We start from the raw sequence: 27,333 nt of genomic DNA on the forward strand, positions 1-27,333 counted from the left end.
GGGAGTCGTTGTTTTCACTTGTATAAGAAAAAAAATGTTTTCTTTCTCTCCCTCCTCCGTTCTCACGTCATTTCTATCTTGGCCCTCGTTCTCATTTTGATCTTTCCTTTGTTCCTCATTTTACCATCGTTTCTCTTTCATTTCTCACAACTCTTAACTTTCCCTACGTTTCTCCGCAAGCATCGTTCCTTTTTCACTCCTCCCTCTCTTCCGCCTTCAGCCATTCCTTGCTACACCTTTCTTTCTTCTCTCCCTTATTCCCCTATCCATTTTTCATGCTTTCCTTTCTTTCTTCTTTCTCTCTTCACTCTATACGCTCCTTTGAGACTCGCCTGCAGAAATGTTACTAACTACTGCTATTCTAGTGTCAGGGGAATGGTGTTTTTTTTTTTTATTATTATTATTTTCTATTTCATAATAAACCTCGTTCATCTTGTATACACGCAAACATGGGAAATATGCATGGTTCTGTAAATAATTATGCGCAGCCGTGACTGGACGATCTCGAGGCAGGAAGAGAACAGCGAGCAGTAACCAAAGAACCTTCAAGAGATAATGAACTTCGGCTAATGTGTATGCCACAAGTTTTCGTGTTTGTTAGTTTCGTTTCATCGCCCTTAGGTGTGTGTGTGTGTGTGTGTGTGTGTGTGTGTGTGTGTGTAAATAAGACAGGCAAACATAGGGTGGGTATAAGTCGCTATTTCCGCTGTGTTGCTGTGATGCATTTCATTACTACACCTTCTAAGAAACACACACACACACACACACACACACACACGCACACACACACACATCTATCCATCATGTTACAAAATCTTAAACCCATTTTCTCTTTCCATCATTGGAGGATCAAATATACACACAGCTTTACCAGACACGCCGCCAATCTCTGGAGGCTGCCCGTTGGTGGTCGTGGTGGTGGACAAAGGCCGGCCAGCAGATGTCATGCAGTTCCATAACTCTGGCCTAGATCAGTCAAGCTTTTCATGATGCTGCCTCGTATCATATGGGGAAAAAACACAATTTATTCTATTCCCACAGACTCAAAATAACGGAAACACACGTCTAATACATATATAAAAAACAGTTTACATTAATACCTCGATTTTTGTTCGTGCATTTCACCGTTATGTCCACTTAATGTACTCTAAAATCATGAATTGTCACCGTGAAATGTTTATTAGCTTCGGGAGACGGAGCAACGTGATTGGTCATACATACGCCACAGCTTCCTCCCATTGGTTGGCACGATTGAGCGCTGGCCAATGAGACATGAGTTAGGCTCTTGAGATTTACAACCTCCGGGCGAATTGTGGAAGGTGCGAGGGAGATCGTAAAGGCGGAGTATTTACCGCAGTTGTTGGCTGAGGTGGCAAGGGGTGGCAAGGGTACCGTGTCCCGTGACTGACTACAGCACCTCCGTCGGGCATTTCCTCTCTTGTGTCTTAGAACTGTCACTCAGCCATCCCTCGCTTCGTATTTTCTCTGCCTTACTCTTCTTGTTGCTTCAAGTCTTATGTTTAAATCGGTGTTTCAGATAGTAGTCATTGAATCTTTGCCTTTCGTGTGGCTTTTGAAAGGCGAACTGGTGGTTTTGTTCTTAATGACGAGGAAGTGTTTAGTGGTCATGAGTTTGTGTGCATGAAATAGTGATGGTGAATGTTTTTCCTCTTAACGCAGGTGTTTTGACGACTTACGAATATAAAAAGGAATATAATCTCTGGAGTACGTGGACGTTGTTACAGCTGAAGGAGCAATCGTGAAGTGAAGGATGAACTGTGCTAAACTCACTTGAAGAAAAAGAGAGTTAACAGCAACAGATGACTGAATAATTGATCAAATCGTTTAAGAAGCAAGGACATTATCCGACACACACACACACACACATACATACACAAAGGAAATGAAAAAAAAATAAACTATTCCCCGTCTAACACCTAAATTTGAAACTCGATCCAAAGCCTCGACCAGAACCATGTGAAGCCCAGCATGAGGCCTTTTTGCTTCATCGTTGCCGTGTCGCACCTCCTTCACTGCCTCGCGCCCCACGCCTGCCACGCCTTCTGCGGGTAAGTGATGGCGAGGGGGTAATCTGGGAGGATGTTGTTCTTAAAGTAAATAGAAATAGGTCTTTTATGAGGACTTTTTTATTAGAGATCTTTGAAGTTTATGGCTTCTGATAAGGAAACTTTTATTTACTTAATTATTTATTCTTCTGCGCTCGAATTTTCAGGTGAGAGACAAGCATTTTTTTTTATGATGTTTTCTTATGTTAAACAGTGATTTACATGAATTTTAGTACTTTTTCGGTTTATATAAATGTCTATTGGTAGCATTTATTAGATTCTTTGAAAATTATAAACAAAAGACAGTCGAGGAATCTGAACTGCTCTTCCGGACATAATTTAAAGCATAAAAGAACACTAAGAAAATGGATGAGAGGGAAAGGAGAAGCAGAGAGCATAGCATTAATCAAATACATTCAGATAACGAACGGGAGGAAGAAAAACTACATTCATATCCCCACTATAGAGGCCAAGAGTCTTACCACTACGGTGAGAGGAGCCCGCTTCACCCTGACCTAAACACCCTTAAGGAGAGTCAGCTATACAGGGTGAGGAGACCATACACGGGCACCTCTCCCTTTTACGTCGATTGTGTTTAGCCATTAAAAGAAAACTGCACATCCTTTAAAGACCTCGTCACCTTTTAACGGCCCCATAAACCACTTGTTTCCACATAAGAATCCGCGGCGTGTGTGGATGCGCGTGGCCCCACAATTCACACACACACACACACACACACACAGTACTTGTTTATCTCGAACTGATAGATGTGCTGCATTTCTATCCCTTTGTTTTATTGTCGTTGTTTTGTTTGTTTATTCAAGTAGATTCCTAACAAAGATGATAGGTAAAGGAGCTTTTTTTTCTTATTTTTCCTTTAGTTGTTCTTTTGTATATATCATTCCTATAGGGTTTAGTTAAAGAATAGTGACAGAATGACAGGTCACAAACACACACACACACACACGCACACACAAGACGTATGAGCAGCACCCGCCTGTCTTTCTGTCTCTCTGTCTTGGCTTCCTTCCCTTTTCGTAAACACAGCACATCTTATATACAGTGGAAACGCCTCGACACAGTTACTAACGAGAAGCTAATGCACAAACCAAACAATTCCTCTCTGTTTACGACCTGCGAGATTGCGAGATGCTGTGAGAGACTTTCGACTGACAAGTGACAAGGAACAACCTGTGGAAGGGAGACTCTTTTGTTCCTGAGGAGCCTCTTATGCCCCCTCCTGAAGGCGACGAAGGAGGAAGAGGAAGATGAGTGTGGGTTTGTGTTTTACGCGCACTAATCTTTCTCCTTCTCCTTCCACAGAATCTCCAGCAGAAGGAAGGTGGATCAGACTCTTCTCACATCCACTCGATCCGCCTCAAACTTCTCCATGGACCTGCGCACGGTACAGAGAGAGAGAGAGAGAGAGAGAGAGAAAGAGAGAGAGATCCCCTTATTTATTTCACCTCTCTTACATCACTGATAGCTAAAAATTCACCTTCCTGGAAAAAATTTAACTTAATACTATCTTTTTAAATCCTCGCCGTAGAAGTGTGAGTACGCGGGTGTGCATGGGGCTGCTCGGAGGGCGTGCTTGCGGTCGCGGGAGATGGCGGGCGTGCTCCTGGAGGCGGCGTGGATGGGCGTGACTCACTGCCAACACCTGATGCTGCACGAGAGGTGGAATTGCTCCCTAGGGCGATCCAGACGGAGGATCATGAAGCAAGGTGAGGCGCAGGGAGATGGAAACTTAAATGTACTGCAACCTTGTCTGCAGAAGATTATGAAAAGTTTGTCTCGCTAAATTTTATGATGCGATGGAAATAGACACGAAAGATAACGTTATAATTTTTCGTTTCTCCTTGTTCTTGTTCTTGTTCTCGTTCTTGTTCTCGTTCTTTTCTTGTTCTTGTTATTCTTGTTCTTGTTCTTGTTGTCCTTGTTCTTTTTCTTTTCTTTTTGCTCTTGTTCTTGTTCTTCCTCCCACTCCTCCTCCTCCTCCTTCTCCTCTTCCTCCTGGGCAGCCTTTCCAGAGACAGCCTTCCTGCAGGCCCTCTCGGCAGCCTCCGTGACGCAGGTGGTGTCGCGAAGCTGTGCGCAGGGCCACCTCACCCGCTGCTCCTGCGACAACACGGCCTCGGCCACCCCGGCGGACAGCAGGCGGGCGTGGCGCTGGGGCGGCTGTGGTGACAACGTGCGCTACGGGCAGAAGTGAGTGATGTGATGCTGTGAAGCTGTGTTGTTGTGGTGCTGTTGTGCTTTGCTGGTTATTTCCATGTAGGATGAATGAAGGATGAAAAGAATTAAAAATTAAAATAGATATCCTAAAAAAAAAATATTTGCAGATGCATCGTGTAAATTTTAATTATTATTATCAACTGTATTAGTAATGGTGACAGTTCTATTTCACGAGGCCCGCTGTTTCAAACCTCGGATCCTTTGTTTCTTTATCTTCAAAGGTTTCTATCTAATTTCCATATCAAATGTTATTGAAAGTATATTATTTATGTTTCAGACTTGCCGAGAGGTTCTTCATCGGGAAGCGCAAAGATGGCAGGAAGAAGGAGGGACAGACAAGCGCCGAACTGAAGGCCGCTGTGTCGCAGGAGTACTCAAGGAGCAGAGACTTCAAATCTCAGATCGATGTGCACAATGCCTGTGTGGGCATTAAGGTAACACGTGACTTTGCGGTCACTTTTGGAAGTAGTTCAGCTTGTTTGTGTTGCCGGTATTACTTCTGTCGCTCCTTTTACCGCCAGTTATATTGCTACTGGTGTCGTTATACAGTTAGCATTGTTCTTAGTAGTTCTACTCCCGTGTCTGCTCCTAATGTTACTTCGGTCGATGTGGTCTTCGGTGTTGTACTGACGCTGTTTCCGCCGCCTTTCTTGCATCTCTTATTTCTGCTGTACCTGCTGCATATTGCTTCTTACACCTATGAAATGTACAAAATACTTACTCAAACGTCACCAGCTCGTTACTAAGCAACATCTAAACACCCCGAACCTCCTGACGCCCCTGAACTTCCCTCGTGTTGCAGACAGTGGCGAGCGCCGCCAAGAAGACCTGCAAGTGTCACGGACCGTCTGGTTCGTGCGTGATGAAGACCTGCTGGATCCAGTTGCCAGCCTTCATCGCCTCGGGGGAAACCCTCAAGAGTCTGTACCAGCGGTCCTCCCTCGGCCGCACCATCAATGAGGCACAGGTGTGTGAGGCGGGCGCGGCAGAGGCTTTGTCTTGTTTAACTTTACTCCTTTTAACATCTCTGGAGGATGTGACTAGAAATCTTAAGTGAAGGATGATTTTTTGGCTTCTATCATTAAAATTTTAAACAGATTTTTGACTCTGAGGATTTTAAACAATTCGCGTTATAATAGAAAGGAAAACATTGCTTGCGAATTTATTAAAGTTTTAAAGTCGCGTCTTTGCTTATCTTTAGGAACAATACGTCCCTTCTGAGGACACAAGGCAAACGTTGGACGTGTCTAAGGAATTGTCTCTCCTGCAGATCACAAATCGCGCTAGCAGGCCGCGCTATCCGCGGACATCCGGCGACAGACGCCTGAAGGGCCACGGGGGAGGCACGCGGAGGTCAGGTCGGCAACGCGGCATCAGAAATAACATCCTGAAAGTCTCCAGCGAGAGGTGCGTGTCGCATCGTGGCGGGAAGGGCTGGGGCGTGCTCGGCGATCCCTCGCAGTTGGTCTACTTGGACGCCTCGCCAAACTTCTGCTACAAAAACAAATACGGGCCGGGCACCAGAGGCCGGTCCTGCGAGAAAGGCCAGAGCTGCAGCGATGTATGTTGTGGCCGCGGCTACGACACGAGCGTAGCTGAGGTGACGGAGCCGTGCAAGTGCCGCGTGGTGTGGTGTTGTGAGGTGAAGTGCCTCAACTGTACCCGCGTGGCCGAACTGTACACCTGCAAATGAGCTGTGTGTGGCCGAGGGTGAGACGGCAGCAGCAGCAGCAGCAGCGATAGGAGACACCCCTAATGTGTACATAATTATAATCTTTGCTTCTAAGGAAGAATTTAGATTGCTGTTTATGACAATTTACGATTCTCTCAATTACCACGAGAATCACATTGTGTTGACAGTATGAATGAAGAAAAACCTCTGAGTTATTTGGCGGACACGTCAGAGTCCAATAAGGTTGTGTGCATCATGAAAATGTGTTAAAAAGTGTTAGATTAATGTGACGAAATGAAGTGCCTAATGTAGCGTAAGAGTAGCAGAAGCATAGCAGGGGAGCACCTGGGCGGCAGTGGCGGGCGGCGGGGCGCGGCGACAACACCTGTGGAAGAAGTCAAGTGAGCTACCTGCTGTTACTTTCCTGTGGTGCCTTGCTGGTTGGCGCGACATCCCGCCGTCTGCATTGGTGACTGAAAGCGGTGTAAGGTTAGTGGTGTGAAGTGACCGCACGCTGAGACTGTTACACGAGTTAGAATTTATGATCCTTATGTGTTTCGTGTATTGTTAGGCGAGGGCGGGGCTGCTGGCTGGGCGGGAACGGCAACACGCTATGTAGTTTGTGAAGAAAATTCAAGACAATATGCATCCTCTGGATTGTGGGAAGATTAACCACAAAAATATATCTGGAAAATCGCATTCGGTATGTAAACAAGACTGTATCAATTAGATATGAAAAGAGTATACCTGATCAGCTTATAGGATTCTGTTCCTCGTGCAAGAGAAAGGGAATGATTCCTCCCACGCCGCCGCCGCGCCGCAGCAGCTGTGACTCTCCGCGCCGCCACGCACGCCGCACTCTATTGCCGCCGCAGTATTTCATAATCAGCTCTGAATAGTGGAAATATATTACACCTGTCCAGAATGTATAACGTTTTATGCATAAATCTACCACGACTTTCACTACTTTTATTCACTTATCAAATTATGGTTTTGCACGAATAGATAAGGATGGATATAAAGAAGGGTGTGCGTGCGTGTGTGTGTGTGTGTGTGTGTGTGTGTGTGTGTGTATATATATATATATATATATATATATATATATATATATATATATATATATATATATATATATATATATATATATATATATATATATATATATATATATATATATATATATATATATATATATATATATATGACACTACAGTGGATATGTTTCTAAACTGATATAATATGTACACTGCAGGGGAAAATAGGCCTTCCCCACCCTCTGTACAGATATCCAAAATCACGTTCGTCGCACAGGCAGGCATAATAGGTGTTTTCATATTCATAATTCTGGCAGTGAATAGTTCAAGGAATTTCATGCACGTGCAGCACCAGCCCCACCAGACAGGGATCTGCTACAGCCACTACACCACCACCTTCAAGTCATTCCCTTAACTCAGCATTACTCACGATCCCTACACGACCTCCTCTCAGCCTCCCTAACCTGGAGGCCATCTTGACGAATTTTTTGTCAACTCCTTCACCGCCTCATATCCAATATCGTATCCTTTTTATTGAAACTTCAGATATTTCACCACATATAAGCATAACTTAACCTCTATTACCACTTACCTACATGTTAACTTAGAGCTTGAAAACCATACAATTGAAACATCAGGTAATCCTCGAATCCTCCCTCCTATTATATTATTTACCTAATATAAACCTAATTATAAGTCTCCCAAACAGTCAACTGCTGCTGCTTCAAGTAAATACAACTTAATTCAAATCCATAATTATCTAACACCACAACCACCTCCCCCATGACCCCACGACCCCCACGACTCTCTCACAACCTTATGGAGTTTCCGTACGTCACATTCCGGGGATGCGTGAGAGGCAGGACGGCGGTGTGGAGGTGCGTGTCTCCCTGGATGCCATCAAGGACCGCCGCCAGGAGATGGATGTCCTGTGCGGCGTGATAGCATCGAGTCTGGCCACAAAAACAATGATCGCAGGAGCTACCGAAGGGGAGGTATTTGTCCCCTTTCCGTTCACCACCGCTTGCCAGCCAGTCACCGTTGCCAAAGGGAAGACCGAGGAGGGTTGGTTTCTTTTCTAGTGTCACAGCTGCAGTTTGTTTTCCTCCGTATTGTCTTGTGTTGCTGTTTGTGTTTGGTGTTGTTGAGGTGATGTGAAGTTCTGTGAGAGGTGAGTATGTATGTATGTATTTCTTCCTTCTCTTTCTCTCCTTTGCCGCTGCTGTTTAAGTGAGAATCGCTGAAGTTTAGTTGGTTTTCGATACGTTACATGATTGTAGTGCTCCGGTGTGACAAGGAAGAGAGTGGTAGATCCTGAATTTATGAAGTCTTATTTAAGTATGATAGGAGACAAAGAACTTTGGTTAAAATTACTGTGCTCTTGAATGCTCGAAAGGTGTCTGTCATGTGTCAACTTTAGTGTGGTGTGTTTAGTTAATTCCTCTTCTCCTCTGACGATTATTAATGTTGTCAGTTATAATATAGGAACTGCAACGATGAAGGAACGGAAAGGGGAGGAAGAAGAGGAGATAGATGTAAAAGTTATAGGAATGACACTTAAGATAACGCTCATTGAAATTACATTTATAGGATTATATTCGTAAGAGATGTAATTACACAGATTACATTAAAAACAAAAAACAAACAAACAAACAGAAAGAACAGGCGTGAGTTGTGTTGGGATATAATGAAGATAATAACTAAAATACACAATACAAAATAGAAACAATAAACGATATGTGTGAGAGAGGAGAGGGAAAGGGGAAGACGAGGAGGAGAAAGAGGAGGATGCGGATGAGATGGTGGGCGTTGACAACAGTGGCTGGCAGGGAGTTATGGGTCCGGATCTATTGTTCCTGAAGGGCTCACGTCGCTAGGTCACAACGGGAATATGGATGACGCGCGGACCTCCTCGTATATATATGGGATAATGGCGGACCGTCCTAGTGGGAAGACGTTACTCTCTATCCTGCGGTGATGGACCGGTCCTGGTAAGGGATGAGAATGGTGCAAAGGAGGTACGTGTAAGGCTGATAAAGTATGATAGAGTGTCAGGAAAGAGAGGGAGGTTTTATTTTCAGGTGTTTTTTCTTTCCTTGCTTTGCGATTTAACTTCTACGTGTTCAGTTCTCAGGGAGCAGATGTAGATTTAAACAATGCCGGGGTGGTAGGAAATAGACTAATAATACATAAAAGGTTTAGTATTATGATTTTGTTCACGTTGTGGGCTTACATAATCCATTGAAACTGAGTAATTAATTTAAGCATTGCAACTAAATGGGAAAAGAAAAGTGCATTTGAGATCACAGCAAATCTAACAACCAGTATGAAGTAAAGTACATAAAAAGACATAAAAAAGTTAATATTTACATGAGCAACAAAATATAGTCAATAAATACACCCCCCAAAAAAAACAGAAAGAGGCTTTAAACGTCTAGTGGCGTAGAATAATCCAGGAAGAAGAAAGAGAAAGAGACAATAAGGAGAAAAAATAGGAAGGAGAAAGAAGATCCGGGGGACGGGCAGCGGGGAGGTGATGGAAGGAGGAGGAGAAGAAGTGACCACCCCAATACCCATATCATCGCTCGCCCAGAAACAGCTAAGGTGTCAAGGCTGCGGCCACTACTCTGCCGTGTCTCATTTATTCACGAAATAGCATAGCGAACGTGATCACTTTCGTCCCGTATTAGAGTTGTTGAGGTAATGACGTGGGATCCTGTTACGCTGCCGGCGACGTCCCTCTGTCACGCGTGGACCAGATCTCCTCCCTTCAGTTTGGATTCCCAAGGCGATACCGGCGCTCCTCTGCCGAGACCCGAGATGTGTGCAATCGCTCTCTGTTTTCTTTTTTTTTTCTCCTTTTTTATTGCCCCTCTCCGCCAGGCCACACAATAGCGTAATATGACTGTGATAAGGCATCTCTCTCTCTCTTTCTCTGGAGCTGGACTATCCCCGCTCCTGCCTTCCCTTAATGCTTTCCGTCTCGTTGCTATATGTAAGTAAACACCGCGCTGCCATCCACTGCAGGACCGAATACTGAGAATCCCGCACGTAAAACCGCAAATATAACATGCATTACCTTATTAAAAAGTGTAAGTATTGATGGCACTGAATCATAAACGCACCGTATTGTGTTTTGACCTCTTACAGTAATTGCCGCTGACTGAAAGACAAGCACCGAAACACTCACCCATGTTATTACGTAATGCAAAACAATATGTCATGTTATAAAGGTGCTGGATAATGAAAGCACCAAGTTGTGTCTTGATGCTACACGAAAGCTTAGCGATTCAAAATACTGCGGTGGTACGAGTCACAAAATGGCCGTGTTTTATGGTTCGATCTCTTGGATTTGAGTCACTGGTTGTTCGAATCGGAGTCATGAAGCGCTTCGGATCATTTCTCCAAAGCGTCAAAATCTCTTGTAAATAGTATTTTTTTTTTTATTTCGTTCTTCTTATTAGTTACTTATTAAAATTTTCTGTCTTGTCATTCGGAGCATAATTTCTATTTTATTGATCGTGTTTCATAAAGGCGATAGGAATTACAATGGCAAAATAAGAATCCGTATAAACAGCAGCCTTGAACTGCATAGCTATCCATTTTTTCAGCAGTGTGACGCTTCAGGTAGTTTAACTGTTGGTGATTTACTCCGTAGTGTGAGACAAATGATTCGGGGAACTTGAAAAACGAGAAAGAAACTAACATGAAGATGATAGCAACGATTAATAAAGATAAGAAAAATTGATTGATTAGCATTTCGCCGCCGGAACACCGAGATTATGTGGCGCCGTGGACAAGAGAAATACTTAGGCGATGTCAATGGTAAAAGTAAAACAAAATAAAAAATAAATGAATAAAAGCAGACTGACAAGATTAGAGTCACTAGACCAACACTTCTTTATCATCACTTACATGATTTTCAACTACTCGACCCCCCGCGTTTTCTGAGTCGGTGTGGAGTGTCGGGCGTGAGCGAGTGAGCAGCTGAGCAAGGCATGTGTCAGTAAACCTCACGCGATGGACTGAACCCTCCCGAGATGGACTCACAGGTTCACCGCCTCACAAACCCTCGAGTCCTCAGCGCGGCGGGTATTGTTCTGGTGGATCAGTGTTGTGTGCTGTGCTGGTGTGACGGTGTGACGGAGGCGCTGCTGTGACGAGAGAGCACTGATGAGGTCTTAAGGTGACTAGGTCAGTGACAAGCGTGGTTTGTGTGATTGGTTGTTAATTTCTGTAGTCAAGAGTTACCTGAGCAGATAGTCAACACCTGGAGCCACATAAGCCAGGTGTTCAAGGTGTGTTGCTGTGAATATGAGAGATGATTTAAGGATTTTCTGGTGTCACAGGAATGGTAACTTTATTCACCGATATAGGATTTCTGTGCTGCTTGAAACTTAATCCAGCGCTACACAACTTCCTTGCAGGTTTTAACTTTACTAAGCGCTGTACATGACTCTTTCGCCTCAGCGCCGTAACTCAGTGGGAAAAAAACAATGAATCACCAATACTAACTCAAATCAACTACTGCCAACCACAAATCTCAGGCAATAACAGCGCATGACAGCATCACTCAGCCCTAGCAAGGAACAGCGCAAGGGTGCCGTGCTGTGCCGTGCTGTGTTTCGCGGTGCCTGTGTCTCAGTGCCTTCACACGGCGCCTCATACTCAAATAAACACTTCAGACGCGACGCAGTGACCAAAAGAAATAAACGTGCACCATATGCGACTGTAAACGAGCTTGTATTTTTATCTTATTCTCGCCCCGTCGCTTGTCTCCACCTGAGTCAATAACAGACGGAGTGGACTGTGTGTGTGTGTGTGTGTGTGTGTGTGTGTGTGTGAGAGAGAGAGAGAGAGAGAGAGAGAGAGAGAGAGAGAGAGAGAGAGAGAGAGAGAGAGAGAAGAGAAGAGAAGAGAAGAGAAGAGAGAGAGAGAGAGAGAGAGAGAGAGAGAGAGAGAGAGAGAGAGAGAGAGAGAGAGAGAGGAACGCATGAGTATCGCCCTATATCATTTGCTGTGATACTAAAGAAATAATACCTTTGGCAGCTCTCATCACAACTGTTACACTAATCTCTTTGGTTGTATCGGAATATGTGTAAAACTATCACCACTAGAATCATCAAAACACCCTCGAAAACTCCAGTAACTTCCACGTGTTGAAAGTACGGATAAGACGCCGGAACTCTGAAAATACGTTTCCCGGTTTGCAGATCTCAATTCTTTAAGTGTCTCGACCTGAGTGTGAAATGGGGAGAACAGGAACACAAAGAGAGGAAGAGATCGTAGCATTTGTCTCTCTGTAGACCAGACTCACCGTTCCGGCAACTCTTTTGTGTGATCTGATGGAGGCGTGACTGAATCTTCTCCATCGCCCTCTTCGTGCCCCATTCCCGCTCCTTTCCCGCCCAATTCCATGCCCCCCCCTCGCCTTGCTGAATGGGAAAACTGTACCGAGTGTGACTTGCTGTGACTGGATCTACTGAGGGTGACAAATGGTGGCGTGGCGGGTCCATGTGACAGTGAAGAGAAGTGCGAAGAGGGTTTGAAATAAAAGGAAGAGTGGGAGAGAGGAAAGAAGGATGAAAAAGAGTGAAGAACAGGAAACATTGTTCATTAGATAAACTCTGATTTATATTCTAATGACATTTACAGATTAGAATTACTGGATTTGTTTATTGAGTGTTTTCCAGTAAAATGTCCAGTGATAAAGTTTTCAGGAGAGTGCACGAAGAGTAAAAATCATTCGAAAAAAGACGAAAATTATTAAAAAAGACACAAATTTTCCTGCAAATATCATCAAGTAAATTGCGAACTTACAAATCCAAAGTTACCTGCCAAGCCAAGCACCTGATCATGCCTCGTCACGTGAGAGGAACACCTATACGTTACCGAACCTGACATCATTAACACCTTCCCTTCACCTGTGGCACGCTTACACATGCTACAGATGGACAGTGAGACAATTTTCGGAGTGCGTGGGTGACGTCAGGCAGGTAGGCGGGGCCAGGTGAAGGTGGGGTGAGGGTGGGGTCAGCGGTGGTCGGTTGGTAAGCTGCCCCGCGCATAACCCGCCTGCCCTCCGCCTCACCTGCCCGCGCCTCCTCGCCCTCCACGCCCGCACGTCACTGATGACACGAGGCTCGCAGTTTGTTTACACCTTGACGAAAGTGTCTCGTTGCTTCCTGCTTTATTTGTGGTCGTGGCAGAGCAGTACATTTATTGGTGCAAGGATATATTATTCATAAAGCACCATAATAACACCACGTTCTAAATTGTTCACCCAAAGCAAGCCATGGAAGCGCAGCGACTAGTTTGTTCATCAGGCGATTTGGTGAAAGACGCCATGACGGAAGGTAAATATTTTGACAGGTGTTCATGAGGGAAGACTAGCTCAGGAAAAGTTGAGGGTAACATTAAGGTGTGGCATTCGTCGCTTCACATTTTGTCTCCTCATAATTTGCCGCATCAAAAGACGAAGGTGAAGATGCAAGTTTGTTTCACTGTTGCAGATGAATCACTGTAGAGGCGAGACGTCACGCGGGGGACGAGGTTGTTGACTGAACCGCAGGAGTGAAAGCAGAAAGGAAATACATTGAGGGGAAGCTGAGGTAAACAGAAAGGGAAAAAAGTATTGAGAGCATCCAGTGAAGAATCCTTTCCTTCTCTTCCTGTCTCGTCCCCACAAAGAAGGTTCCATGGAGACCTGCGTGCTGCTGCCCCGTGACTTGTGCCTGCAGATCAGCCGAGTGGGCGCCTTCCCTTGCCTGGTGACGGCGACGAGCGTGGTGCAGGGAGTCACCTACACACCCACCTCTGGCACCCTCAGAACGGCGCGCCTGCCGCCCCTCCCACCCATTGCCGCCTCAGATGTGAGTACTGGTCTGTGTGTGTGTATGTGTGTGTGTGTGTGTGTGTGTGTGTGTGTGTGTGTGTGTGTGTGTGTAAGTGTTTTACCTGGTAAGTATAAACATCTTAGTTTATAGTGTCTGAGTAAGGCGCAGTTTTACTTTGAGTCACCAAAACACGTATATCAGTTACGAACACAAGTAATTCCGGCGTGTTAGTGCACAAAAAGTGTCCTTCTATTAATAACACGCAGCAGAAGAGCACAGTGCAGCGTGCCGCGTAGACACTAACTCTTATTACTATTTCCCGTAATGCTTTGGGCCGCTCCCGCCGCGCCGCTCCCTCCCCGCACGCCAGGCACGGCAGCTGTAACATTAAAAAATCTCTTACGATTAATTTTCCCACTATGATATTCGATGCGCCTGTAGTCAGCTTGGATCATTAAAGGTAAAGTGATGAGAGTATGGGTTCCCTTCTGCTCCTACCCTTCCTCCTCCTCCTCCTCCTCCTCCTCCTCCCCTTCCATCAGTACCACCTTGAGTTTCGTGCTTCTTGGGTTAACGTGCCTTGTGGAGCTTCTTGTCTGGAAGTGATTTTACCGGAAAGCTGATACCGAGTCCACCAGTACGCGGGGCCGCAGTGCGTCACCGTCCGTCTGGCCCGTCTGCTGCCCTCCAGGGAATGCTTCTTGTTTTCTCTCTATTGTTTATTCTGTGTATGATTTGTTTACGTAACTGTTTGTTGTTTGTGTCTCAACGTGCGACTTTTTTCTTCTTTGTTTTGTTTTGTTAGTATCTTTTGACCTTTTTTTCTTATTTTCAGCCATCTTTGACTAGTGGCCGCTTTGTTTAATGAAGGGCTTTTAAGGGTTAGGTTAAGTTAGGTTAGGTTAGGTTAGGATAGATTACGTTAGGTTAGGTTAGATTAGATTATGAGTCCTCCAAACTGAACTAGACGAAATACGTACCCTCACTCCCTTCCCTTCTGATGGAACCGCAAGTCATGTAACCTCGCAAGACATCAGCGGTAAGGGAGGAAAACTTACATGAACACACACACATTCCTGGACCATCCACCACTAACACTCTCATGCTCCTTACCTGCCCCCTTCACCTATCCTGGCCATCCTGCTATCCTCCTACTCTCCGCTACTGGTACCGCCGCTCGTTCTTAGAGTGGGTGTAGGTGATCGCATTACCGCCTCAGGGCACCGCCGCTCACAATAAAGACGTGGAGCAGTCCATGCGGAAGATTGGACTTGGCACCTTCATCACCCGATCCCTGACCCAAGAGAACCTAGCCCTCCCTGGGGACATGGGAACAGGGTAAGGGAGGCAGCAGACGTTCCCGGATGGTCCCTGTAGGTGATGGGAGAGTGTGGGAAGACAGGGAGAGGGCGGTGCATGAAGGGCGCAGGTGGGGTGAGGGTGACAGGTGAAAATGGCGCAGGTGTGGTCTGTGGAAGATAAGTAATTCATGCGTCGTGAGTTATTGAGTGAAATAAGTCAAGCTGATATAGAACGGGTGGCTTTAGGGAATTAATGAGCCGTGTGGATGGTGCTCGCCTCTCCTTCAAGCCAGTGTGAGGGAGTAATGCTTTTTCTATCAATTTTTGGTATCACTTTTTTTTTTCTCGCTTGGAGCAACGGGAGAACCTGTTTAGTAGTGTTTCACTTCAAGATTAGAGCTAGTTGTGAGATAGTGGACAAGGATACATTCTGAGGTGAAGTACGTATCTTAATGCACGTGGAATTTTAAAACCAGCTTCTCCAAAGATACGAACGAGAGAGGTAACCGCGGGCGGCTACATTTCTGCAAGTACTTTTTCAAGGCGACTACCACCTTTGTTCTGTCGTTTTTAGAGATTTCGTGTCGTGATAATGTGAACACAGAAGTCTTTATCTAGGGATATCACGCCGCGAATTTCTTGGTGTGCATAAAAAAATAGCGGTGAGCAAGAATAATGAAGCGGTGGTCAAAACCTTTAACTTGTCTCACCTGAGCGAACACAGGTGAGAGGCGGCAGAGGAAGCGGCGTCACACCTGAGCGTCGGGGAAACAAAAAAGAGTTGCAATGCGTAATGGAGAAAGCTTTGGTTACCTTCACGCAGGGAGGCAACGAAGGTGTTGGTCGTGAAGGAGACGCTGTGACGAGTAAAAAAGTGACAGATTGGTGAGAATGAAATGACGATGTGTAGAAGCTCATAGTCATCTACAGGTTATAACGAGAGGAGGAGAGACACATTACAGGTACGGATCGTGTGAGGAAGATGTACCAGTACGGAGAGCTTAAGATGGAGGCTAAATAAATTATAACTAATGAAAAAAAATAATAATCTCCACTCGTTGTAATGTGATAAAGATGCTGGAATTCAGTCCAACTTACCAATGCAAGAGTTAACCAGTATCTTTACTCTCTCACCCCTTTCACTGGTAAACTCAAACTCTTTATGTATTTTTAGTTTCTCTTCTTCTTATAACTAAATGCCTCTGTAACTAAACTGGCCAGCTTTTTTTTCTGTAAATTTTCTTTGATTTTCTGGAAGCTACAAGTTGAGGGAGGTTTTGCTTTTCGCCTTTTTCCCGTTGCCCTTAGCCAGTCTCCTTCATCCGTGAAAAAAAAAATGAAGAAAAAGACGGAGTGATAATAATAAGTTGACGAGAGAAAATATGTTATAAAAATAGAAAAAAAAAAAGGTGCTCATGATAAGAACTTGAGGAGAGAAAATGTAACAGTAAGAACAACTCAGAGGAAAATATATAATAGTACTGATATGCTAAAAGAAAATGCAGCAGTAATAATAAAACATTAAGAAGACATTAAATGCAGCGATAATAACAGCAACAACTCTGGGAAGAAAAATGCAATGTGATTATACTCGTAACTTGTAGAAAAGGATATGATTACAACAGCAGCTTAAGGCGAGTAAGTGTAACAAAAAACAGCATAAAAAAACTCAGAGAAGAAAAAATAGAATAGCAATAAAAGAAAGCAACTTGTGAAGAGAAAATAAAACAATATAACAAGTCGATAAACATAACAACGAAAAAAAAAAAACACTAAAAATATGACCAATAACAATAACAACACTAAAAAAAGAAAGAGAAAAAAAGAGAGAGAAAAACGGAACTATAACAGCAGCAACAACAAACATATATATAAGAAAAAATGCAATGAAAACAACTCACGAACAAAGGATAACAATAAAGACAATAAATAAATAAATAAATAAATAAAAATAAATAAATAAATAAATAAAGAGAAATGATAATATCCCCAAGAAGAACCCAGGTAAGAAAATGTGTTAAACTCTCTCCTCCACTTTACCTGGCGGGAAGAAATGTGACTGTGGTCTGAGCAACGTGATGGATAGGCCTTGTCACGAAGTGTCAGCGGGAAACTCGATACGATTCCTCAAATTAGTACATATTTTGTCGCTCGCTGAGAGACGTTCGGCGCTAGCAAAGAATACGAAGACGATCAAGTGTCGGCCACAAATTTGCTAGAAGAGAGATCAACCTCCCGTAACGTGGCTTGGGAATGGAGTTGATACAGACAGGTGTGCGAATCAATTAACAAGAGACGAGGTGACGGCCATTCCACTCCGCGGCCATCCGAGGCGTGTTGGTGTGGTGTGGTGTTGGTGGCAGAGATAAAAAGGCAGCATGACGGCCAGTGGCGCATACTCATAGTAGTAGATGGATAGATGGGTAGATAGATAGATACATACGTACATACAAATAAGTTTTAAAGGATAATTTATAGAGATACATAGATAGCCAGATAGATAAATAGATAGATAGATAGATAGATAGATAAACTGACTGATAGATTGATTGATCGGATTTTGATAGAAAGATCTTTGTAAATTCAGAAATTGAACCATCATTAATTTTTTAGTTTTAGTTTTGCACGATAGTTAAATTTTTTTTCGTCATTATTATTATAGTGTACCTCCTCCTCCTCCTCCTCTCTATTTTATCTTCTTCGTTTTCTTGTTAATATTTCAGTCTCGAGTGTATAGTGTACTACTAAAAGGAAAGCAAGGAGGAGGAGGAGGTGGAGGAAGAGCAGGAGGAGGAGAATAACAAAGACATGAAAGAAGAGGAGGAAAACACAAGGACACTAAGGATGAAAGCTAAAAGCAAGGGGAGGAGGAGGAGGAGGAGGAGGAAGAACGAAGGAGAGCGAGCTGGAAGAGAAGGAAGAAGAGGAGGAGGAATGCTTTTTAATCATGTCCGTACAAGTCATCTAACACGAGGCGAGTTAACCACATAATGATCCTCCTGCCGGGGCACATTCCTCACTCTTTCGTGTCTCGTGGTCACATTTTAAGCACGCAGGTCTGCCTTGTGCGTCCGTGCCTCAATTTTCATATCGTCTTGTGATGTCTGAGACGGGGATGCTTCTTGTGGCTATGGTGGTGGTGGTGGTGGTGGTGGTGGTTGGGGGTGGGGGATGGAAGTGTCTTACTATTGCAAAGATTAAGTTTTGTCCCTGAATCAAAATCAAGATCAGGTGACTCATTAATGTATCATGTGAATCCTACTACTACTATTACTACTACTACTACTACTACTACACACACACACACACACACACACACATACACACTCGCGTCCCCTTCGCAGCCGCAGATAAGAGTTTTATGTCTCAGTTCCCCATAAGCTCACGGGGCCGTGCAGGAAAAAGGCTCGGCGGGTCCACGGAGTACGTCTGTGGCTCGCTTCCTGAGGCAACTCGACACTTCATTCATAAAACTGAAATTCTTATTGGAGGTCTAGAGGACGAAGAGGAGGAAAAAAAGGAGAAGTAATGAAAGAAAAGGTGCATAGAGAGACGAGCAAAAGGACGAGAAAGGGAAAAGGAGTAAATATAAACTAAATATCAGACAAAATGCAAAATACTTCATTACAAAAAAATAAAAAATGTGTATGTAATATAAAGAGTTAATGTACGTAGAAAATATGACACTAGAGAGAGAGAGAGAGAGAGAGAGAGAGAGAGAGAGAGAGAGAGAGAGAGAGAGAGAGAAAGGAGGGAGATAAACAGATAGAAGAGGGAAGGAGGATGAAGGTGAAAGGGAGGGAAGGGAAGGTGAGTAATGAAAATGTAGCAGAGGACGAGAAACAGTAGATGAGGAGGAAGGTCTAGGGGGAGGAGTGAAAAAAGCGGTGCGGGATGGATCGTGTTAACATTGATGGCGCAGGGCGGTAAGACACTCGTCAGGGACACTATGGTGCGTAGAGGGACATTGGGATGCGGATGAAAAGAGCGTGACTTGATCCTTTCAGTGCGATATGCAACAATTTACAGCATGAAAATCAAAGCATGGAGTCTTTAAAAAGCATCTACAAGAGAGAACGGCATAAAAAAGAATATATTTCGCAATTTCTGGCCAGTACAATCTTTGCAAGTCATTGTGGAAAAAGAAAAGATGTCTCAGAGTGGGTAATGAGAAATATTTTAAAACGATAACCGGTGCTGTTGTTAAGAGTTAATGAATTAATCATAAAACGGGGAAAATTATGAAATGAAGAGACAATTGCAGTGGAAAAAAAAGCTAAGAAAAGACAACTAAAGAGTTTTAACTAAGGAAATACATTACAACTTAACAAAATATTATGGTTCGCGTGATATTTGTCTGTAAGAAGAATACTGGCACTTATATGATACAGTGCGAGAAAATCTACTTAGACAAATGTAAAAAGAGAGAAAAAATATCGTGAAATTGTCGTCATATTGATCAACAACCATAAATAAATACAATATTGTTTATTAAGTTTAAAAGAAAGGATATAGAAAACAGAAATGGATGCATAATTTTGACATAACCATAGAAGTTATTAGTAAAGGAAGGTCAAAGGAAGGGCAGGCGAAGGAGGAGGCAGATTAACGAGGGAGGTAGGAAGGAAGGCAAGGAGAATGAGGGAGGCAGCAAGACGAAGAGAGGAAGGAAGGGAAGACAAGGAAGGAGGGAAACATGTCAGCATTCAGAAAGGAGGGAGAAGGAGAGGAAAGGATGAAGAGAGATACAAGGAGACCGGACGGACAAAGGAGAGGGAGTGAGATGGAGAGCTACTGAGAAACACACACACACACACACACACACACACACACACACACACACACACACACACACACACACACACACACACACACACACAGCACTTGGTCACTTCATATGTAAAGGTTCTATACCGGTTTATTTTGCGTGTGTGTGTGTGTGTGTGTGTGTGTGTGTGTGTGTGTGTGTGTGTGTGGGACCACATACACCTGAGGGGGACGAGGGTCAACTTACCTGTGCCATCCCATCCCCCTCCCCCGCAAACCCTTACCTGCCTTCCCCGCCTCCCACATTCAGGTGACCATAACACCTGTGATTTCTTCGCTTCCACCCACATGTCAGAGTTTTTCTCACTTTTGTGTTTTTCTGTTGTTTTGTTCATTTTATTTTCAGTAAAGGGTTTTATAATTAAATTGTTTTACCTGTTATGTGTATTTTCTTAATTTCTGAAAAGTCATGCGCGATTCCTCTTTATAAATATTTCTTGTTTAATTACTACTTTGTAAATCGTTTTCGTTTTTATTCTCTTCATAATACTTACAACACATAATCCTCTCTCTCTCTCTCTCTCTCTCTCTCTCTCTCTCTCTCTCTCTCTCTCTCTCTCTCCTTCGTTATGAGAGAAGTGTCGGTCAAGTTGTCCCGTCCATCACTCCTCACCAGTAACACGCTTTGGGCGGGACAGGAGGCGTGGGAGGAGGACCAGAAGGGAGGGAGGGATGGAGGGGGAACAGGGGACATGATAGATGAGGAGAATGGAGGAGGAGGGGGAGAGGGACGAGGGGGGGGTGACGGTGAAGTGTAAAAGGGAGGGGAGGGGGCGACTGTGATGCAACTCAGCACAAAACCACAGTCTAGAAGTCGTGAGGAAGAGGCGAGAGCAGCGCTAATAACTACGAGGGGTTGTAGCCGGACACTTTCAGGCCATAGAAGACGCCTCGAGTTACACGTTTCTCTGGGTTTAGCGGTTGTTTTCATTGCAGTTAGTGTTTCATCACAAAGGGAGGGTTTCGTAAGCTTTCAGTTAGGCGCCATACGGACGAGAACCGCTGGAAAAATCGCCCCCGCGGGATGAAAAGAGATGCGCATTTTCGTCATTCATTCGTTTAAAAATGGGAAAAAAACGGAAGAAAAAGGAAGGCACGAGGTGAACAGTAGGTGGATGACTTTTTTTTTTTTTTTACTTCTGCGGACAATAGTAATTTGTGGTGTGATTGTGATGATGGTTTCGTTTTGAGTTACATTATAATTATTATTATTTTTCTTTTAAAGATAGGAGTAGTAGTAGTAGTAGTAGTAGTAGTAGTAGTAGTAGTAGTGCCAACAATGATTACCACTACTACTGCTCCTACTACTGCCAGCACCACCACCTCCACTATCACCGCCACATTCTACATAACATCACTTTTACTTACCTACAGACGAGAAACACCTGGGGCTCCTATGATGCCCTTAGGGAGAACCTCAGCTCCCTCCCTGCGGCCCCCAAGAGGTCGGCGCCGCTGAGGGAATGCAACTGGGTGAGGTTCCTGAGGGTGGAGTCCCAATACAGCGCTGAAGTGAACCTGGTGGCTGCCCTCACGCCTCATAACACGATTACCTTTACTGTCATCAGGTAAGTGAGCGGGTGTGGGTAACTGGGATGGGTAAGAAGCGTTTTACTTTCGTTATTATTGCGTTAGATTTTTTTTGAGTGTTTGTGTATGTGTTTGAGGTCTCTGTCTCTCTCTCATAACCTAATCGCCTCTTCCTTGCCTCCATTCCACACACACACACACACACACACACACACACACACACACACACACACACGTGGGGGCTTGTGTAAGTAATTCTAACCACCTTATCGTCTTGAGATCTGTATTGGAGAAGACGGTGACCGACCTCTTCCTGCCAACTGGTTCCCTGTGGCGGAGAGAGAGAGAGAGAGAGAGAGAGAGAGAGAGAGAGAGAGAGAGAGAGAGCGAGGGTGGGGGGGGCAGACAGACATTGCGTCATTCCAGTTTTCTAAAATAAGTCACTAAAGAAAACGTGTAATGATTTTAGTATTACTGCTTAATTTGTAGTGTGGATTTTCTGTTTACAAAGGCAATTAATAGTTTGTTATTTGTGTTCACTTTATTATCATCGAAAATATTGATGTCACTTTTATCATTATTGTTTCTTCATTTTTATTTATACTCAAGTTGTTATTGTATTTCATGTAATCACCATTATTAACATTCCTCCCTTGGTGCCACGCCTTTCCCTTCCCCTCAGGTCCCTTCCTCCTCACTGCGAGGTGGTTGCTTTCACCCTTCACCCCGAAAACCTTCCTCGTCATCCCGCCCTTGGCCCGCCGCCCCTCCACCCGCTCCTTTCGCCCTCCTCTCCCCTCCACCTGGCGCCGGGAGTCACGCCCGACGATACCCGGCTGGTCACCTCAGAAGGTTAGAAATCACCCAAGGAAAGAGTCTGTTTTTTTTTTTTTTCTCAGACTTTGATATATGTTTATTTTTTTCCTCCCTCTTTTCTACCCAAGTAACAGTAGTTGTGTAGAGTTTCTCTCGTAAAATCAACGCTTGTGTGTAGGAGTGTTATAGTGAGGAGAACAGCAGGCAGCATAAGGCTTTCCCTCACGCCTCTGTTGTCCATTCAGGCTTTATCCATTCGTCAGGACCGGCCGGGAGTCCCTGCGCCAACCTGCAGCTGGAGATGAGCGGCGCCTCTCGTCTGGTGATGGCAGCCGCCCTCTACCGGCGGGCAGTGGCGGCCCTCATGCACGGTGAGTTAGTGGGTCAGCGGTGCCATTCCTCATCTTGCCTCATTACTGAACATTACGAAGCTCCCTTTTGTCTTCTGCTTTTATCCAAATGGCGTCGCTCTGCTTTCGTCAGTCTTTGTGTATTGTTGCTCCTGTCATCTAGGCCACTAACAAGAAGCTGTGCTTTTTATGCTGGCTTCTTGTACTGTCTTTCTTTTAACAACCGTAAAAATTGATATTTCTTATAAGTCTGTGTTCCTGTACCTTTCATGTCTCCGTGTCACTGCTTCAGACGCCCCGCTGGACCTGTCTCAGCCGTTGCTGGCAAGCAGGTCTGCCCTACTCACGGAAGATGACGAGCAAATGTTAGACTCCGAAGAATCTCCGTCTTTCTCCAGCAACGCCGCAGACACAACCCACGGCCTGTACAGCGAGGCCAGTGTTAGGTCAGTTGGAATTGTTCACGAAAGACTTCCTAGATCTAAGAAGAAACCTGAATATTCCTCTTTTCTCCAGAGTTTATTGTAACTGATGTAACAGTAACCTTTCGATTCTTTTGACGTACCTTTCTTATTAAGTTAAAAAGAGACTACGCCATAACACTGTCACAGTGACATTTCTCCGTCTCCAGGCTGCAGGAGGCCTTTACCCAGCACGACAGCTTTTCAAGGGCACTGGAGGCCAGCGCGTCGTTCGACAAGGTGTTGCCTCGTCGGCCTCGCGAGCGTTCACTTTTACCTTGCCACGTGTGCGGCAAGATATTCGACCGCCCGAGCCTCCTGAAGCGGCACATGCGCACACACACCGGTCAGTACTCGGGCACTGGTAACCTTCTTGCTTAATCTCATACCAAAACTGACGATTCTACATTCATGGATGATTATGATGCATTAAAGTATAAATACACCATAAAAAAATAACAGTTTATTTGGAGTACAATGAAAAATAGTGCCAAGGCATCCTCATACGCACACACGCACCAGGAAACATACACGCATTAATGCCGGTGACTCAGGAGTTGTGTGCCGTGTTTCCGTGCAGGTGAGAAGCCCCACGTGTGTGAGGTGTGCGGCAAGGGGTTCTCCACCAGCTCCTCGCTCAACACTCACCGCAGAATCCACAGCGGCGAGAAGCCCCATCAGTGTGCCACCTGTGGGAAGCGGTTCACGGCGTCCTCCAACCTCTACTACCACAAGATGACCCACGTGAAGGTGACAAGTCCAGCAGGTGTTAAGGGGCAGAGCTGTTACGGCTTCCCCTCCTCCTCCTCCTCCTCCTCCCCCGTCTTTGCTTTCGCCTAATGACCCCAGAGTTAAATTTCCAGTCTAACGCCTGAGCATTGCACTTCCGCCGATGGTTTTTAGTAGACTCACGAACTTGATGGGGTCTTTATTTTATTTTCTTTGTCGTGGTCAACTGTTAATTTTAATTGTGGGAAAAAAAAAAATCTTTCGTCCATTACAATGCATCCATCTTTTGCTTTACCTTTTCTCCCGCTTTTCCTATCTTGTTTCCCCATCTCCTATTCCCGCTCCATCATTCCCACCCTGTATTTCCTCTTTTCCTCCTTCTGTATCTTCTTTAACCTCCTGTCATATTCTCCTCCCGCAGGACAAACCGCATAAGTGTGGTGTGTGTTCCCGCTCCTTCCCCACGCCAGGTGACCTCCGCTGCCACACTTTCGTCCACACTGGGCAGTGGCCGCACCGCTGTCCCGTATGCGGCAAAGGCTTCAGCAAACTCACCAACCAGCGCAACCACCTTCTGCTACATTCAGGTAAGGAGCCGGACAGGTGGAGGAGTGGACAGCTAATAGGGTGGTTACTGGAGAGACAATTAGAGGTTCTGTTTATTTTTTCTCTCTCTCTTTCTTTTCTTTTCTCCTTAATCTCAGATCTTCTTATGTCGTTCATTAAAAGTACATAATTAACTTGTAATATCAGGCAGTTTTTCTTCGATTTTAAGATATTTTGTAGTACAGGGCCGACTTTCTTTTATACGTGCAAAAAGGGAAATATAAATGAAGGTTATAACTAGACGTGAATGAATGTGATGAGTCCTTGAGGAGACAGTAAATATTTAAATAATTAGAATTTTATACTTATCAATAGCAAGGGATAGCATGAATACTGAATAAAAAATAAGTAGTAAGGTAATTGAATTTAAACTAGATCATAGAGTAACTGGACATATACCTTAAAGAAATTGCTCTTAGTATGTATATTAGAAAAAAGTGGTCTGAATTTCTTGATACCACCTAAAAAATCTCAAGTGTAGTACTGACATAAATCTTAGTAAACTCTCGTTATATTGCAGGAATTAAACAACAACAAAGAAGTGCGGGGGTGGGTGGGCTGCGTCGATTGGTGGTGTAGAGACAAGGCACTACCATCCTACACCACCACCACCATCGTTCTTCACCTCCATCACCCCCCCACACCATCACCACACCAGCGAATCCTCATCATTATCTCTTCCCCAGCCTCTCCGCACCCCACCACGGCACCCCATTCCTGAGGCGCTAAAGGTGTGCAGGAGGAGATATACAGAAGAAATGGGGAGTAGATTAAGGTAAACATGGTAAATAACAAAAGAAAAGACTAGTTTGGTGTACCACAAGGCGAGTGGTCTTCTCATTGTCTTTCTTTCTTTTTTTTTTTTTTTTCGAGAAGACAATAGTGTGTGTGGAGAAGCCAACGCGGAGTGTGAGGAAGAAGAAAAGGGAGGAAAAAAGTTGGTTTTCTATTGAGGAAAGTGAGTGTAATACCTGTGTTTTGTTTGAATTTTTTTTCCTCTTCTTTTCCGACGCTGAGTAAATGTTGCAGTTGATTCAGCAGAAGAAGGAAAAGAAATGGTGAATAGGATTGAGTTTTTTAATGTTTTGTTTTGTTTGGCGTAAGTTTACCGTACACAACTTTCCTCTGACTTATCTTGGCAAACAATACAGAAAAAAAAAAAATACTTTACGAGGAAAACCAACAACACAAATAGAGTTAATTGATAAAAACTAATAAGCAATTAAAAAAAAAAGATAAACCCACAATAATTAAGTCAAATAAAATCTTAATGGTATCACCCACCCTAGTCAGCAAATAACCTCTTTATTAACTCAGAGAAACACGTATTTGATAGGCTGGGATTTAGTGTAAGAAACCTGAGACTACGTAGGCCTACAGGGGAGTTTTCGAGGCTTCCCCCGTCGCCCCTCACAGCCTAAGGGAGGGTTGTGGGTAGGGGGGTGAGGGTTAGGCTGTACCGGACTGGAACTTGTACCCTAAGCCTTAATCTGATCCCTGTCTGGCCTGAAAAAATTTGCCTGCGTCTCGTGAGAACCCGTGCCTGTGTGAAAGTAAAAGGAACACCTGGCGCCGCGATTCTCCTCCCATTTTCTGTTGCTCTTGCTTCGTTTTCCTCATCCTTCTCATCTTCCTCCTTTTCTATTTCGTATGTTTTGTTATTTTCCGCCTCGTCCTTATTATTTTTTCCTCTTTACTTTTTATCGTTTGTTTTTTGTATTTTCTCTTGGTATATCTTATCCTTCTAGTTCATTTTTCGGCATCTTTCTTCTTATCTTCCTTCTCATTCTCTTCTTTTTTCCTTTCCAGTGCTGTCTTTTTTTCATTTATTATTGCTATATCTCCTACTTCATTTTCTTTATTTTTTTCTTCTTTTCTCCTTCATTTCCTCTTCGTCCTCTGTTTCCCTCTCTTTTGCTGTCTTCCTATCTTCTAAATAGGAAGACTATTTGCCATCTCCTCATTTTCTACCTCATTCTCACATTCTTCTTCCTAATTCCGCCCCTTCGTTCTTGTCATCTTTCTCCTTTATTTCTCTCTCCTCTTCACCATCTTTTTTTCCTCCTTGTGCTACAACCACCTCTTCATTATCTTTTCCTTGATTCCCGTCTTCTTCCTTCTTTGCTCCTTCTTTTTTTCTTTTTTTTTTCGTCACCCTTTTCATCTTTTTTCTCCAGATTCAGACGCAACAGGTGAGTCATTCAGGTATTAGTCGTTCAGGTGACTTCATTATCGTTACTTCAATTACGTTATCTATGTTACCATTGCTAGTGTCAGGGACTAAAAGATTACCTGCCGGAAACACGCCTTGCCAAGACAGGTAAGCGTCCAGGTGGTGTCAGGACTCTTCAGGTAATATGTAACACTAATTCTTGTGTTAATGAGAATTTGTACCTGTAATTCTCTTATGATTTATTTTTCACCCCGATTATTTTTGTCTAGTTATTTATTTACTATTAAGAGATGTCCATTTCTTTCTTTCGTGTTACTGCACTGAGGCTTCTTAATTTATTTTTTTAAAGATAATTGTGATTTTTTGGATTAAGCATCTAATTTAACGCATCTTTATCAGTACAATCAGTAATGTATCCTTAGTTATTTTCTACTTTTTATTTATCTACTCATTGTCATTATATTATCACATTTTTCTTTGCAAAGTTCTGTTCTACTCTGTGGATTTATGTTCATTGTTTTGTCTCTCTTTATTTATTTTTTTGTTTGTTTTCGTTTTGTGAATTTACCATCAATATGACTGTGTGTGTGTGTGTGTGTATGTGTGTGTCTAATTAATGTTCATAAAAGCTTCATGATAAGACGCAAGAACTTTTCAGTACATTCCACTTTGTATTTCTTTGTATTTACGAAAC

The 27,333-nt window shown here is 43.8% G+C and overlaps 2 protein-coding genes across 4 annotated transcripts; both read left to right on the top strand.

Moving 5' to 3' along the window:
- The first annotated feature begins 1,321 nt into the window (after window positions 1-1,321).
- LOC135090793 (protein Wnt-9a-like) lies at window positions 1,322-6,936 on the top strand. The gene is made up of 8 exons (XM_063987859.1): window positions 1,322-1,388; window positions 1,681-2,069; window positions 3,390-3,471; window positions 3,616-3,793; window positions 4,091-4,277; window positions 4,582-4,738; window positions 5,107-5,271; window positions 5,575-6,936. The coding sequence occupies exons 2-8, from the start codon at window positions 1,990-1,992 to the stop codon at window positions 5,995-5,997; spliced, it is 1,272 nt and encodes a 423-aa protein (XP_063843929.1). The 5' UTR covers window positions 1,322-1,388; window positions 1,681-1,989; the 3' UTR covers window positions 5,998-6,936.
- A 4,082-nt stretch (window positions 6,937-11,018) lies between these two features.
- Window positions 11,019-26,655, top strand: LOC135090989 (zinc finger protein Gfi-1b-like). Of its 3 annotated transcripts, none has more exons than XM_063988267.1 (10): window positions 11,019-11,204; window positions 13,523-13,882; window positions 21,349-21,542; window positions 22,187-22,356; window positions 22,566-22,691; window positions 22,963-23,116; window positions 23,302-23,477; window positions 23,712-23,881; window positions 24,282-24,447; window positions 24,987-26,655. In XM_063988267.1, exons 2-10 carry the CDS (start codon window positions 13,709-13,711, stop codon window positions 25,043-25,045), a joined length of 1,389 nt encoding a protein of 462 aa, XP_063844337.1. In that variant the 5' UTR covers window positions 11,019-11,204; window positions 13,523-13,708; the 3' UTR covers window positions 25,046-26,655. The 3 variants fall into 3 exon arrangements, with proteins under 3 accessions (XP_063844337.1, XP_063844339.1, XP_063844338.1); XM_063988269.1 differs by having other exon boundaries at window positions 11,021-11,204; window positions 22,584-22,691; XM_063988268.1 differs by lacking the exon at window positions 11,019-11,204 and adding an exon at window positions 13,073-13,366.
- The last annotated feature ends 678 nt before the right edge of the window (window positions 26,656-27,333 follow it).

This window comes from Scylla paramamosain, chromosome 36 (assembly GCF_035594125.1).
Source record: "Scylla paramamosain isolate STU-SP2022 chromosome 36, ASM3559412v1, whole genome shotgun sequence".
NCBI lineage: Eukaryota > Metazoa > Arthropoda > Malacostraca > Decapoda > Portunidae > Scylla > Scylla paramamosain.